The 17,363-nt window shown below is 39.6% G+C and overlaps 1 protein-coding gene across 1 annotated transcript in view; it reads right to left on the minus strand.

The window, feature by feature from the left end:
• The window catches only part of LOC146817362 (CD109 antigen-like), a 469,596-nt gene that overhangs the window by 360,670 nt on the left and 91,563 nt on the right, over positions 1-17,363 (minus strand). The window contains exons 4-5 of the mRNA XM_085610954.1: positions 15,462-15,692; positions 8,217-8,342 (exon numbers count right to left, since the gene is read on the minus strand). Coding sequence (XP_085467080.1) covers positions 8,217-8,342; positions 15,462-15,692 — 357 coding nt within the window. The remainder of the gene's footprint in view (positions 1-8,216; positions 8,343-15,461; positions 15,693-17,363) is intronic.

Below are 17,363 nucleotides of genomic sequence, written 5' to 3' on the forward strand. Positions count from 1 at the left end.
TGATGATCGGAATCGCTCGCTACACTCGCTCGCTTGCAATGGGGCACTCATCCAACAATTTACTCCTACCACTTTCAAACGTCACCAGCTGCCACTGCTCGCCACATAGTATATCCAAGGACCACTGGAATTATGTGATTCTGTGGCCACAGCATTTTCCGCATAGTTATAGAATTGCATTATTTGCCACATAAACCATCATCTGCTTCATAATCTGCAGATTTTGACAAAAAGGACATAACAATGAATAATACTTTCACAAAATGTGCCACAATACACCAGATAATTTGCCTTTTCTTGCTGCATAATTTAGTTACCCTGCCACATGGTGAATAGCTGCACTATAGGGTCCTGCACTGACGCTGTTGATGTTAATCAATGACACCATTTATGCTTCTGTTACATGGTGTATCATTACTTTACCTTCCTCTAATAAAAATCCCTAGCTTCAACCCCCACCTGTTCTCACAAACTGCTGGGGATTAATGAAAGGCACATCAATAGTGCAATTTTGATTGTGCGTCTTCTCTTCACTCTAATGATTACACACTTTAACTCGCCATAAGAAAAAGCACGCAGCCAACAATTAATTACTTCCCTTCATGCTTAATTTTTTTTAACTAACCACGCCTCCCATTAATCCTGAAACATTTGCTCAATACCTCTAACTGCTCCCTTTGTATCAGCCTTGGTCACCTCAAGATTTTGGGTCACCAGGGGTGTGAAAGTGCATTACAAATACCAATAGGATGAAATCTTGTCCTTAGTCTCCCAGTCCTTCCTCCCCCACCCTCTGCTCTCTTCTTTCATTCACATTTCAATTTTAGGGGCCAATTTCGATGCGGTCAGAAACAGTCTGACCATCGGTCGGAGCGGTTCTGACTGCTTCGAAATCTCCTGTTCGGATTAATTTCCAACAACCCATTTGGAAGGAGTGGGTCGGAAAGAAATCCGGGCCGGATTTTTGAATGGATTGCGATGGGCCTGGAGAGCCCTTCCACCATTTGGAAAGCATACAGTAATCCTAAAGGCGTCTTTTTCTGCCCGAGGGATTACGATGGCAGATTCCCACAGCCCATCTGTGCCAGCCTTTCCAACACAGAAAGGCTGTGGGAATCCGATTTAGGGGGCTCCAGCAGGGCCACCATGGGTGCAAGGACTCAGGATGGCCCTCTAAGGGGCACCTATAGTGCCCTCCTATTGATCTCTGCACCCGGAGACAGGGACCTTGAGGTGCCTGCCATGGGGTGCAGGGATGAAATGCACCTCAGCTCTTTACAATGAGAGCGTGCATTCCGTTCGGAATGCATGCTCCCATTGTAAATTATAGGAGTGCGGCCGAACAATGTTCAGCCGCATCCTACTTGCTGGGCTGGGACCTCCGATAGAAGTTCAGTCAGTCCCAGTTCCCAAACACTGTCAGACAGACTCTGGTCCGTATGACATCTAATCGGGCCCTTAGATGGATTTGGCGGGAAATACTGTATTTTTACATATCTCATCATATTTTCTCTCCACCTCTTTATATTCCATTGTTATTTGGCTTTATATCGGTTACCTTTAACCCACGAATGAAGGGTGATGTTTGACTCTACTCTCAAGTTCAAAGTTTAAAAATATTAAAATTGGCTAAAATTGCAAAGTTTTGAAATAAACTTTCATGAAGTGGCTGGTCTAATTTCAACACATATTCTCGTCCACTGCATGCTTTTTACCCTAATGGCTTTCCCAAAGCTATGCCTTCATACTGTATGTAGCACGTGTTGTTTTGTTCATAGAGGACAGTTTTATTACAGTCAAATGAAAAGAAGATCAGAAAAGCTTTATCACTGTCTTTGATTTCCAGTTCTATGGGCATGCCATGCCCACCCCACTCCATGCCATCATTAACACCATTCCCAGTCATACCTTATCGCCTAGAAATCCCTGCTATCAGATGTGCTATCAGATGTGCCAGTCTAATAGGTTTAATGAATTCAAACGAAAACCACCGCACGGAGAATGCATTATGTTGCACCCGAAAGCCTAGGACTGAAAACCATATTAATTAGAGAGGATTCAGCACCTTCGCTGAAACTGATTATCAACCATGTTCTATTATACACTTTAGTTTGTTAGTTTCCACATTTGTCAGTGTTGCCTAGGAAAACATGCCCTTGACAAAGTCAGAAGGACTGGATTTTTGTTTGTGGAAGTGTATGAACATGGAAGCTGAGTGTGGAATCCCATTGCTGGACATATCACTTCAGCAGAATAAAAATGTACGTGCCCTCAACAAAGACTGTGATGAACAAGAGTCAAAATGTGGTTTACGTTGTAAATGTGGTAAAGTAGAAAGGCATACGAAGTGAAGTGTTGTGCAGAAGCTAATTTGGCAAAGTTCCAATATATTTGTTGCATCTTTGGGGATTCGACCTGGGCACATTTCTACTTTGTAAACAAAAACTCATTTTAATGGCAGTGATGTCCGATAAATGAATGTGCCCATGTGATCGAGCAGCACGGAATTTAGGACAGTCTTAAGGTATCCAAACAGTTTGTACCTCCTAAACAGAAAAGCAGTCATGCCGCAATTAACATGCCATAGTGTCAGCAAAGGTAATACATTAATAAACACAGATTGTTCCCATTACAAGGTAAATTTCATGCAAGATTTGCAGTCCAATAAAACTACTAATTAATGCCCATCACCAAAACAAAGCTTAATGGGAACAGAAAAGGAACAATTTGTTCATCCATGACATGACAAAGCCTTAATGGACAGTTCATCCTTGCAGTGAGAGACAATGGTTGGACTGGCTGACCCAAAGCACACTCTCTATTTCCTAATGACCTTTTTTGGAGAACGGATGACAGGATGGTATCCAGACTGCTAAAACGGTCTGCAGCCAGGCCCTCAAAAATAAAAGAGGGCAGAGAATGGTAACTGGTCTTATGCGTTGATATTTTGGGACAGCATGGATATAAACGTCTTGGTTTTGGGGTGCTGGGGGTGAAGGAGGTAGTCAGAAAGTGAAAGAGGATAAAGGTAGGGTGCTGGAGAGATGATGTCCCTGAATGAGTATTCTGGATGTGAAATTGTTAAAATTAGAACACTGAAAACTGATGTTTTATCCAGTCATGGTTGCCAGAGATGCTCGACATACATCCTGAACAGTACGATAAGCTGTTTAGAACTCATTCTAACTTGTTTATAGTTCCTTATTGCAAAAGGGTTTCAGGTCTATTAATTGTGGTTGGTGACAATAGGGCAATAAGAGTATTCTGACTGCATTAGTAGGGCCATATTGAGGCTTTTTGGTTCAACACTAGTTCAAACGGGCAACCCGCTAGGTGTGCTGTTTGATGGAGTCTAGTGCCATGATCTCCACGGGGAAAATTAAGGTCTGTGGATGATTAATTATTGTCGAGGGTGCGGGAGACGATATATAGCACAGGCATTTACATCCAGGAATCATGTAAAGGAGATGTTGCTAAGTTCTGTTCCGCAACTGACAATGGGCAATCCATTAATGCCAAACCACGTTACTGTGTGCCACAAGATATGACAGCTAAAATGTGAGTACCCAGATATTCTTTATGCGCTGTGTGTTAAACCTACTTTCAGATGGGAGCTGGATTCACTGGGAAATATGGAGGCTATTTTAGCACAGGAGTGGTGGGAGTACGTGGGCTAGGCATGTTGGGATGTTTACTTAGGTGTCAGGAAGCGATTCTTGGATCATTCTGGGCCAGTCAGTGAGGGATATAATGGGTTTTAATTTCAAGAATTACTAATTTTGGTGAATTGAGGCCAATCATATCAAAATTAACAGGATTTTATTTGAGAACGTTAGGATTTATTAAGTTCTAAAATGGCTTACTAGTATAACGATGATGTGACTGAAAATTACTTCACACACCCTTTGACCCTCAGAGAACTTCACAGAAATTACATATGCTATTGAACGATGATCAAAGGAAAGGACCGTGCGACCTGTGACCCTTCTTGTTATCATGAGATGCAATCTTTCTCTTTTCACCTTTCTATCTCTCTTCTCTTTCCAGTTCCTCTTCTCCTTGCTCCTCTGTCCTCATAATTTTCTTTTCCTCTTTGGACCTTTCTTCTTCCATACCACCCTCCTCTTCCCTCACTCTTTTACCCCCAATCATTCTCCTGTTCTGGCAGCGTGGACATTAGCTGCTATGGGGCCACACCTTCCTTCATTTCTATTTGTATCTATTTGTAACTCTCCTTCTCTGTGTCCCTCTCCTATTCATTTCCCTGATTCCCTCTCAAGCCGGATTTATTTTTCTCCCATACTTCGGTCAACTGTGTCTTTCCCTTGCACCTTTCTTGTTCCCTTTCTCCCCCTCTACATTCCCATCAGAACTGCCTTCTGCTTTGACAGGTTCTCTAACAGCTTTCTTTTGCCTTTTGATCTGCGTCTTAAACCTCTTATTTCCTATTCTCCATCTTTATAGCCATTCTCTATCCTTCTGTGCGGTCAGTTCCAATACGCATCAGTCCTTGCGATGCAAACATGAGTGCCCTAACCCACTCTGCATTTTTGGGTGGGGTCACTACTAGAGGTCCTTTACTTCCTGGGCCACTTCTGCCTGCTTAGTAATCACCCACAAGAGGAGCATGAACTCTGCTCAGAAGAGGAGCTGCTTCCTGCACGAGGGCTGTCCTGCTGAGCCCTCGCAGCAGCTCTACACCAGCCTGCCATGATCACTCCAAGCTTGGCTCTCTTATTTCTCTGATAATCTCGCAGTTTAATGGCAAGCCTTAAAAACGCCAGGCGAAGATGCAGCAACGTTGGTAGGTGATAGATCTGGTTTAAACGCTGTAGCTTGCTGTCTAAATTTGTGGATTTGTACAGCATACCTCACTGTGCAAAAACCTGAAAACAACTGTACACTACAGCAAACATATTGCTCCCTTCACAGGTCCAACTGGACAGTGTACTCGAACATACTAAAAGAAAAGAACGTGTCCATGACATATATGCCTCGTGATAAAACTTAAAGAGTATGTACGGGGAGTGGATTGGTGTGGAACTCAAGAGGAGCCCTTCTTCGAGGCCCGGGGCTGCCCCAAGTTTTTTGGCAAGATATGGGGCAAGTGGTTCAATCTACAGCCCTAAGGGGCGCAAGTGTGTCTGTTACAAAAATAACCATATGCAATTGTTTTTATTCGTCTCTATGTTGCCTCATTTATACAGAATATTACTTCCCTTCAGTATTGCACTAATAATGCGCATGACCATGCCATGTACAACATTTCTGCACCATGTTCACCACATCTCGGGGACGCCACATTTGTCAGATAAATTTGAGCTATTTTTCCTAAAGTTAGATATGTTCTATGCAAGTAGAAAACATTTATAATTTTAAATCTCACATTTCTTGATACAATGTGTGAATTTTCAAGCATTTTAGACCATTCCAACTGTGTTGCTCATTTCTTGCTCCAGTTTTTTTGGAAATTTCACATTTAGCATAATGTGGGACTGGATCTGGAGCTCATTGAAATTAGGCTCACAGAGCTGGACCTAATGCCAGTCCATGAAAATATAACGTTCCCTTTTCCCCACTGTAAGATGTGCAGCATATGCTGCTCTTACAAGTTGGAAGTGGTGACAAGTGTTGCCCGGGAACTCTTTAACTCCGTCTCTTGCTCCATCAAGTAGGCTTTCGTGATTTCGGCCACCAATTTCATGGTGGGTAAAAAAGGCTTCACAATCTTCTGTCCGGTGCCAGAAAATAAAACAGACAGGAGCCTGCTCATACTTCCATCCTGTTGTTTGAGAGGTTTTGCAGTTTTTCCAACTATGGAAGGTAAGTTTGAGAAGCGGGCAGTGTGCTCTGTGACTTTGGGCATTAGAGAAAGTGGCATTTCCCTGCACTGTCACTCCTGTGCACTTAAACTAAAGTGAGGACGACCTATAGGAATGCAAAACATGTCTGAAACATGAGCAGTTGATTATGCAAGTATGTTATTAACTACAAACTCATGAAGCCCTCATACGGCCCAAAAATAAAATAAAAAATGATAGAATTATTCCAGGGTAGCTGTCAATAACGGAATAGATTTACTCGGTGAGGCTCCAGGTGACATCAATGGAAAATGAGATCAAGTGCTCAGCACAGACATACATAATATATCACAAAGATTGCTGGAATAATGACCAGCAGTTGAAGTGCAAAACAAATGTATGGAAGCGGCGATAATGTGCTCAATGGGGGCAGGGTGACTGAGCATTGGGGCAGGGTTAATGGCATGGCTGAAAAAACTAAATATTCGGTGCCCTTTTTCAATTGTCACCTTCAGGTAACTACGAAATGCAAGTTATGTTATTTAGTGGGAAATGCACTGTTGTGCTTTATGAAACCTCTATTAGTTACTGTACTGTAGCGGTCTGGGTCTGTAACCAGAGAGCCAAAGAATTAAATCCTGGTTGGAGCAGTGGAGAATAGTGTATTGCGCATGCTTAGTGCTAAGAGGTCTCTTTCTGTGACAGAGAGCACTGCAAATATTTTAAACTTGCATTACACACAGTATAAAATAGGGTGGTACAAAATGCACAAAATGGTTTAAGATTAAAAAAGTGCCTCCAAAAAGTAGATTTTAGTAATACCCAGACTTACATAGTGCTATTTATTTGGAACTGTCTTTTAAAAGCACGCAATTCACAGGTCAGTTAGTAACTCCTTTGCAATGCTATTCAAAAATAATAACCTATGTCATCAGGACACTTCAAGCGATTCCATCAATTAAAGCCAATACTGGCTTCTGAGCAGTCTTTACATTTGCAGATTGACTAGTTGTGCACATTTACTTTTCTTTCAGGCAAGCAAGGCCCTGGCAAGAAGGCTTGTTTAGTTGTCTGACCCTCCCTCTCTTTCACAGCAAAGGAGACTGCCGGCCGCACACTACAGCTGAAGCATTTCAGCTTTCGGAATTCACTGTTGGTTATCTTTTCACAACATGTAGGCAAACAGTTTTTCTTAATTTAAAAAAGTATGGGCACGTCCTGCCTCTCGGATACTAGCGACTTCTACCACAGGATTAATCTAATCACTTCTTGCTCAGTTCATTGACCAATACAAATATTTACTAGACAAGGGAGGATATGTTCAACTGAAGTGGCGGAGTGAGGCATTAGCTGTCATGGCTTAACGCCTCACTGCGCCACTTCACAAACGCAAGGCTGCATCATATTTACGAGAATTTGGAGCAGTCTTGCATTTCCCACTGCGCTGGCGCTACACTTAGCAGTGTAGCGCCAGCGCAGGTATCCTTGCACCATAGTGCAAGGGTGTCTGCATGCAGGGGAAAGATTGTCTATGTACAGGAAGGTCCTCCTTCCTGTACATAAACAACCTTTAAATGCCATTTTGTCACTTCTATGTGTGCTGCTTAATACAGCACACATTGAAGTCACAAAATGTCATTTTTTAAAGATTGTGTATGTGCAGGAAGGGGGACCTTCCTGTACATAAACAATCCAAGGCTTTTTGCTTTTTTTCATGTGTGCTGCACCAGGCAGCGCACATGGAAAAAGCAAACACGAGGAGAAATAAAGCATTTCTCCTCGTTTCGCCAACTTAATACCAGGTTTTCTGTGGTCTTAATTTTGCCGCTGCCTCCTATTTACGCTGCCCTTGAAAATAGGGGGCAGCGTCAAAATCAATGGATGTTGCGGTGGAATGCCCCACACAACACCCACTGCCCACCCCTTTCACGGTACGCATAGCATGAAATGGTGCCTTATTTACAAGGCATCATTCAGTCACGTTAAGTGGCTTAACGTTGCCTTGTAAATAAGGCAAGGCCATAATCACCATCACAACATCCCTGAAAGGGATGTTGTGATGGCGATAGGCATTTTTACATATGCTCCAAGGTGTGCAAAGCCATAAATGGTGACTGACTCCAAAAGCACTACAAGACCATACAAATGGGCAATGCACCAAATTAATGTAATTCAAATGGTCTAAACATGCTATAAAAATACAGTTTGAATAAGAAGAATAGACAATATATTATTTTGAATGAAGATCAACGAAGACATGGATGAACATCTGGCTTTGAGAATGGGGCCGTAGTAGTTTTGTATGCATCACTGGTCGTATTAACTAGATAAAGGTAAAAGGTGCAACCTGAAACAAATGTCAGTAGAGGTTTAAACAATATCAGACTTAACTCAAACAACTTAAATCCTACTTACTTTGGCACCCACTACTATGGTCCAAATGCCGAAAGGAGGCATGTCAGATAGGAGAAGTTCTTGAGAAGCAACACCCAGATCAGTCTGGAGAGCCAACCATTGCTGGATCAGATTATTTGAAGGATCCTGCATAAAAAGAACAAGTAGACACAGCATTTTATGAGCAGTTACTGATTGGAAAGTGAAGAGGGTGAAATAAGATTTTCTCAGCACAGACCCCCAATTATGGTAAACATTTGTTATATTTGACCACTTAATGGTGGAAGTCAATGCAAGGAGGCACTGGAATCACAAAATGCAACCAGATTTAAGGGAGACTGGTCACTTCCTTTAGAACACAATTCATATTAAAAACAACCTCTAATTATCAGGTAACCTGCATAACGTCTTAAGCAGCTTTGGCGTCGATTACTCCTCATCGCAGAGACTTACACAGACAGACCTGTTTTGTCACCCCATCATAAGCACAACGCACAAGTGTATGGAGACACCTTCCTGATGGGAAATCCTGAAATGGGTCTTTTATGAGGCGTTACATGCTACAATTTTCCAAAAATGGCACATTTTTCCAGTGTGCTAACAGAAATGTACATTTTAACCTACATGGGTGAGAATGTGATTTCAAGAAGCAGAACATTTTATGCACTTAGCATCACATAATTTCCAGGCTAGATTTACTGAAATAAATAAAAGTGGTGCAGAAGTTGTTTTTGTTCCTGAGAAACCTTTGGAAAGAAAAAGTGGGCATTGCATGTTTTTCCCGACCATGCTACCGTTTTGATATTTTGTGATTTCTGGATAGAAGACATGACGGTAAAAGCTTCTCTTGAACAAATTATATCTTGAATGTTGGACCAGACAAGTATCTTTGAGAATATTTGGCTTCCCGTTCTTGGGTTGATCCCAAATGCTCACTGAGGAAGCTCATAATCCATTCAAGAGTCTCAAAATCACATCTTATGCAATAGAACGTTGTTGTCTGTCTTTTGGTGGGGATCAGTTGGTTTGGTTAATATTTTTGTTAATAATGTTCATAGTATTTCTGAAGCATGACAACCCATGGTGGCTAAGGTTGAGCATTCAAACTTTGTGATTCTAATGTCCTTGTGAATTCTTTTTCGTTTATAAATGTAGTTGCAAGTAGGCATTCTTCAATGTCTGTATTAAAATCCTGCCTCTAATTGCTTTATAAATCAGCAACTTGTGACACACTCAGTCGCCAATTCTAAAGAAATCACATCAAAAGTCAACTGAAAAAACAGTTGATCTCTGAAGTCACAATGCCAGCTGCCAGCAGCAGAGGTGAAAGGCAGGTCAGGTCATGGAGCATAATTAAAGCAGCTGTTTAAAACATGAAAAAACAAACAAAGCTTTTTCTTCTTCTGCTCTGTATTTTAAGCAGCACTATGATAATCTGAAAGGGGACAATTATGGCAACATGTTTATTTTTACTATCCTAAAGTATTTATAGAACATTTAGAATCCTTCTGTATGTTTCTATATTGCATTTTTTCAAATGACTTGTATTAAACTGATTCTATTATCTTTTGTAAAAATTACCTATTAGCTTTTTTGTGTGTTTAATTTTGAACTAGTGATTCTATAATTTTATATCATTCTCCATGTTTGCAAACATGCTGCTCTCTCTTATATGAAAAAACAATGCACCAAAGATTTAAGTAGTTTTTGGGAAAGATGATGGTGTGACCATGTATTATAAGGAATAAAGTACTCCCTGCCATACATTACAAGTATATTGCAAGTCACCTAGGAGTTCCCTAACCTCATAAAGGAACTCAGCCTTATGGCCTTGTTTCTCTATAAGGTCATGGGACTGCCTGGTGACTTGAAGTTTCCTTATAATGTAGGGCAGGTGGCACTTTATCCCATATATAGTATCAATTATATAATATTTCATATTTGTTTTATAATTTTACGTGTTGCAGGTTATTAATATGTTAATTTTAGTTGTTTGTAATTTTTTAATAATTGTTATATTGTTTTGCTCATATTTTTAAATAATAATTTTTAAGTATCTTTTATTTTTTTATTGAAGGCAGGTTTTTGGGTTTGTTGGGGAGTACGGTGGGAAGTCAAATAAAATATATATTTGAATTTCTTTTTCACAATTTGTAAAATTGGATTGGATAATTATATTCAAAAATATGTAAATTGTGACATCTGTACATTAAATTATAAAAACCTTTACTTTGGTATGGGTTATCTATATTATTAGTGATGTAATATTTTAAATTAATTGTTTACTTTTAATTGTTACCAGTTTTTCATTGAATTACTAGGTTATTAAATATGTAACTTATTTATTTGGCTACTTTAATGTATTTCCCTTTTAAAGGGGTTATGTTTTTTTGAAAGATTTACTTTTCTTTGGTTTTTGTGATTATTGATTTCATTTTTGTTTACATCATTTCACATTTTTTGTGGGCGGTTTGGATTGTAATGTGAGAAGTGTTTAATTATGCTTTTTAGTGTTTTCATTTGGGTAACATTGTTTGAATTGTTAGTTGTTGTTATAAAATGGTTTTCAAATAAAAATGGAACTTTTATGATAATTTTTTTTATTTGTTTTGTATTGATCTTTACTGTTTGGAATTTTAAATATATTTTATAATAACTTTTATAGATATTATTTTCATTGCTTTCCCTACTGTTGATTAGGTTGCAGTGTGAATAGTTAATCTACACTGCCACACCCAAATGCCAATGCATTCCCAACTGTTGGTTAGATGGATGGGAGTGGGAATAGTAAATCTGACCCCTTCAAACAACAACACTTTTCCATATGCAGATGAGGTTGGAGTGGGAATAATACATTTTATCTTTCTACAGTGCAATCGTTTCCCTTCTGTTTTGTAGGTCGAAGAAGAGTGGTACATTTTATTTTGCAAAATGTAATTTTTTTGGGGGGAAAAGCAATTTTGTTTTATTTTTGGCTTTTAATGTAACTTTTGATTTAATGGCGTTTGTTTGATTATTGTAATTATTTTTTGTGTATTACTTTGGATAATGCATTTAAAATATCTTTTCTTTTTGTTGGAGATAGATCAACTTTAGTTGGAAACATTTATTTTTGCTTATGTTTTTTTTTCCTGCTTGTGTTTTATATTTTTCAGGATTTTGTTTTCCAGTTGCTTTCTATTGTAATTTCATTCATTTTGTAACATTTTAATACTATTTTTAAAAATATATTTTAATGAGCAATTATGATTCACCACTTCCAGTCTCCACAGGTTCATCAGAAAGACGACACCGCAAACTGAAGGGCTCCATATATCACCTTGGCATAATAAGCAATTACGTGTGACGTAAACAGAGACTGGTATTTGTGCAGAAACCTTTATGAACTTTTAATACGACTGGGGAGCAGACTTCAAATTATATACATAACGTTTGGCAGTAAGAGGCTTCAATGAGGAGTATGGACAGTGAATTTTAGCAGCCAGTATTCCTTTGTAAGTCAATACTGAGAGAATCAACATGATTGTAATTAAGGCACAAGAGTCAAATCCAGTAAGTAGGAAAAGGGTGAAACAATGTACAGTATGAAAACTACAAGTACCAGAAGGTCCAGGTAAAAGGCACAAGAGCACATGATGTTATTTGCGAATCAAGACTCAGCTGCCGTAAACAAGACCGGAAGGGCTGAAACGCGTTGGTAGCGTTTTGGTGTAGTGCTAATGCCAATAAGATCTATGTTATTTTGGAGCCCTCGGGAGTGTAGAGTGATTTTTTGCTTTTGTATATAGACACATATATATATATATATATATTATTTACCAACTTTCTTCTTCACAAGGAAGAAACTGCACACCAGAGACTGTGAGTAATCTTTCTTTATTGGAAACGTGCAATTGTCATCACCAAACCATCACCAATGCGTTTCATCCCCCAAAGGTCTTTCTCACGGTATGTGAGTCCATTGTTTGTGTTTCCTCTTTATAGTTCTCCCATTACTGTCAGTTAGGAGGCATTATGGGAAATGTAGTGTCCAACTCTTTCACTGGTTTTGACGTTTAATATTTTTACTTTATTTTTCTCTGCGTATTGGTGGACATTAGCTGGTTATTCCAGCAGGAAACATTGTAGAAGCTTAACCCCTTTTGGGCATTGCCTACCTGGTTTTGTTATACGTAAAGGGTTTATAGACTAGGTTTATTATCTGACACCTTGGTTTATGATGAGGAACACATGAATTAGAATAAAGTATAATTTATTTTTTCTTCTTTCCTTTCTATTCTTTTCAAAGATTATCTTGATTACATTGATGCATGCCAAGTATCGTTATGTAGCAGACGTATGTGAAGTTAACATTGTCGTTTTGTATATATGAACATGTTCCAATATGGCCGCCATAGAGGTGCAATTCAGAATGTAAGTCCCCTTTCTATGCTTAGTACCTTCAGCTTGTATGTATAGCATCGTGTCACAAATGCTCAGTGTGTGATCAAGAAAGTGTAACTTTCGAAACGTGTAACATTCTGAGGAATAAACCACTGCTTTTCAACTGAATCTGAGATCGCGTTTTATTTGTGGATCTATGTGAATATTTATGCCGGCTGTGGCTCTACCGGCTGAACGCGCAACCAAACAACGGGCGGATTTCCCAGGAGGAGCCGTTTTTGCAGAAAAAATAAATAAAAATAAAAAAATATATATATATATACACACACACAGAGGGATGGCTAGATAGATAGTTAGATGGATGGCTAGATAGATAGATAGATAGATAGATAGATAGATAGATAGATAGATAGATAGATAGATAGATAGATAGATAGATAGATAGATAGATAGATAGATAGATAGATATTTCTTTATAAAGTTATCATAATTTTATTATATACTTACCTATACAATTTCGATATTTGGTGCCACAGTACTTTGTAAACAATATTTTCATAGCTTACCAGGGAAATATGTAAACTTGCTATTTAATACCATTATATTTTTGCCACAATATTTGTGTATCACATGATTTTCGACAATGATATTAAGCCATAGAAGCCAAATACACGTTTTTACAAAGAATATATGTTTTAGGTGTTTAAGCTTTTATAGGCAGAAACTTGCTGCTCAAGCCTTGATATGTGTAGATTTTCATACAAGAGGAAATCAAGCAATTTTGTGACATGTTTACAAGTAAAAGAAATTCAGACTTTGACAAATTGAACTTTAGGCATATCTTTTCCTTCCATTTGGATATAATTGGTAGCACTGGTCTGATTTTGGGAATTCAATCCGTGGAGTCTAATTTAAGGCAAATGTGACAGGCATTGGTCTACAGGTGATAAGATACACACAGACACTCATAAACATCAGCAACTGGTTCAAAAGAAATTAAGGAGCCTAAGTAGCCGAATGTAGCCCTGAGGAAGTCCATGTGGCATAGAAGCAGGAAGTGGGAGAGGAAATGAACAATTGTTATTGTTTTGAAGTTAAAGAGTTCTGTGTAAAATATGGTGACAATTGGAGAAAAACAGGCAATTAGTTCATCTGCATTCTTTAATATCCAACGAGAGAGAAATTGCTGTATGGAGACTTAATTTCAGAGAGATTTTAGAACAGTTTTTAGTGAAGTGATTTAGGAATCTAGACAGGATGTATCAGCATATGGGATAGAAGTTCTAAACAAAGATTTCATAGCCGGCACTGGAAAGAGACGTGAGAAGACACAAAACATGGTTAAATGAATGCAATATCAGAGTTCTGGAGAAAGTTATCAAAGGCAGAACCTTTCCTGGAAGAGAGGATGTTTTTTCCTATTCCTGAGATGGGGAGAACCGGCCACCTAGTATTAGCTTCATAGCAGCAGAAAGCCATTACGAGGCTGTATAGATCTGTTGTATTCACCTGATTCATCTTAAAAGAATACATGTAAGCAAAATAATTATTGGCATGAAAAGGTCTCTGTCAATCCAGCCATTTCCATTAACTTCCATAAATCTCAAATTGGTATGTCAGCTAGTGTCACTGACCTGTAGGGGACCACATAGAGTTAAGCGTGCACTTCTTATTGCAGAGTGTGGGAGCTGTTCCACAACAATCCTGCTTTCCCATGACATGCCTCAGACAAGCTTATCAGTTGGGCCTGCAATTGCAACTCTCTTCCTCCTATATGAATGACAAACACCCAGATGTGTACATTTTCGTAAGTACTCATTCGAATACAGCTTTTCTAAGCAGTCATTATTTCTTTAGTATCAGCTTATGCATGCAAGGTACGCATGTGTATACAAGTTAGTGTACACTGACCAACGCCCAATCGTAGTATGTTTGTTTGACAATTTGTTCTTAAAGGGACAGAGATTTAAATTTTAGGTACACCAATCCAGTAAAAGAGTGCCTTGGCAAATGCCTGCTGGCTTTTAGGATCTAGAGTAAGGTGTGATATAGGTATGCGGAATGCTGTCTAAGCACAAGTGTTTTGTAAGAGGTTTTCATGTTATTTAACTGCTCTATGTTCTCACTAGGTTGTCATTAAACCGAATGACAGAGCACAGAACATGTTCATACCAAACGAGGGTGCCAATTTACAGAAGAGAGCGGCAAAGACGCAGTTAAGTAACTAACAAAGAGAGCAAAGGGAAAAGCAGTACGAAGCCTCAGTGAAGGGAAGGAGAACTGACAGGTCAGACAAAACGTGATGCTCTGATGGTCAAGATACTGTCAATGAAATGAACTAAATGTTACACGTTTTTCAGAATAAGAATTTGTTAATTACTTCCCAATTAATTCTACCGGAGATATTGGTGGTAAAACTAGATTCACAGATCTTCTGGGTAGCATGATTGGGCCAAATGATAGACAGAAATGGCCAGACTGGGTACCAAACTGCTTTGAGATTCAACGCATCAGTCTACACATAGATTTCCTTTCTATGGATAGAACTGCAAACAGCGTCACATGAGAAGAACACTACACCAAGCTTTAGAAGATTGACGTGAGGGCCTGATTTAAAGTTCCGTGATCATGGAAATCAACAGACTTGAGGAAGCACTGAACCTAGAGAAGTCACTGGTGGAATTTTCTACACCATAGAGATGTAAGGAGGAAAATTCCAGTGGTGGATTTTCGTCTGGAGTAAGTACTTCCTCAAGAAATCAGAGGGGATTCCATCATTACAGAGAGTAAACCAAGCCTGAATAAAGAATAATTAATTCAATAGGGCTAAGATTTGACAAAATTCGGAATGAGCACAACAAATTGTAAAGAAAACATACTTACTCGAATATACACTTGTATTTGCCCATGAAAAGGCTTTAGATCAGAATAGAGTCCGACAACTCTAATCTTAACTGCCTCCCTGGGCTTGTATGAGGATTTGTCCAGCTCAATAAAAAAATGTATTCTTTTTGGTTGAAGGTTAATTGTAAACGCATTGGTGAAAATCTGTTTATTTTGTGCTGATCCATTCACCAACAAGTCAAATACAGCCTTTTCTGCATTCTGGGTAATCTGAAGAAGAAAACCAAATCAAACGTTAACACAAAAAATACATCCTTTCACAAGTCCAGAAACTACAGACCTAAAATGCTAGGCATGGTCAGATAGTCACTTAATCTAGAACAATTGCTTATTCGCTTTTATTCACTCTAATTTTAAAGGAATGGTTAAGTTTATGAATAAGGATGCACAAAATGCGCACAATTTGCATGTTTGCCTTTGTACCAATATGTGTAATTCCACGAAAATTGTGTGATTTAGCAGTATATTTTAGCACAAAATGTGTCCTCACATCCATATATTACACAAAAATGCATTTCATACAAAAGAAACAGTGCAAAAAGCACACGTTTTTGTGAACAGCAGTCGTTTACCTTCTACTTGTTCGCATTGTTTTGCCATGAACAGCAGTGTAATTACACCAGATGGCATAATGGTGCAATTTCAGGAGTTGCACATAACATGTATAATGCAAAATTACTCAAATTACGCCAGCATAATTTAATTTTTGTTTAGGCTTATTTATGAATTCAAAGAAAATGCTCATGACTCTATGTGGAGTAGCAAAACAAAATTAAAGGGCTTATAGAAGAATATACGTAACCCTTATGATTGTCATAAAAAGCAATACGGTTTCGAGTGAGGCTTGACTTATGACCTAATTAGGCTCGCCGAACCTGTGGTGGGGGTCCCTGGACTGCCAGATTGGCAGTTCACCTGCTGTATTATGAATACAGCTGTGGGACCACCACAGGACTGCCGCATCAGATGGGGATCATGGATCCAGCGGCAGTGGCAAGGTGGTCAAAGGCCCTAACTTGCTGGCGGTGCCACTGCGGCACAGCCAAGCATATTAAGAGCCCTACAGGACCCCATGTTGCCTCAGGGTCAAAGGATACCTGCATGGGGGTACATGTTGTGCCCCCTGTATGCCGTCACCCCCTTTCCTGCATGGCATGGACTTTAAATTCCATGCCATACAGGAACAGGCTTTGGCATTCCCATTGCTGTGTCTTTTTAATAGGCACCGCCGTGGGAATGCCAAAGGACCACCCGCCAGACCATGAGATTACTCATAATCTGATGGGGGGCCGGTGGTCGAATTTGGTGGTCATGGAGCAGGGCGCTGGCATCGCGGCCAGGACCACCGAACTCGTAATCCGGCCCTTAAAGTGTCTGTCTCTCTCTAGCTCCCTCCTGTGTATATGCACCTCCCTATATGTGCATCTCTCTGCCTTTGTGTCTGTCCATCTTCACACCTCTCTCCATCTGTATGTGTGTCCATCTCCTGAATGTGTCTGCATGTGTGTCTCTGTCCATTTGTGTTTGTCTGTCCATCTGTTTGTGTGCTTTTGTCTGCCCCCTCTCCCGCTATCTGCCCGTGCTCTCCTTCCCTCCCTTCTCTCCCTTCCTGCCTCACTCTGCCGCCTCTTTCCTTCCGTCTGCTCCCTCTCTCCCTCCTCCTAATCCCTCCCTCTATACTCTCCATCTCCCTGTCTCCTCTGTCCTTCCCCCTTTCTGTCTGTGAGTGCCATGGTCCTGGTGAACGGCATGGAGAGTCCATTATTTATTTAGCATTTGGTGCATGCCCTTTCCCAGGGCAAGTGTTTGTGTTTTTATACTGAAAATTCACATATTCGATTTTGTCACAGGTTCCTTAAAAACGATGGCCTAGTGCTATTA

Source organism: Triturus cristatus, chromosome 6 (genome assembly GCF_964204655.1).
Source record: "Triturus cristatus chromosome 6, aTriCri1.1, whole genome shotgun sequence".
NCBI classification, from domain to species: Eukaryota; Metazoa; Chordata; class Amphibia; order Caudata; family Salamandridae; genus Triturus; species Triturus cristatus.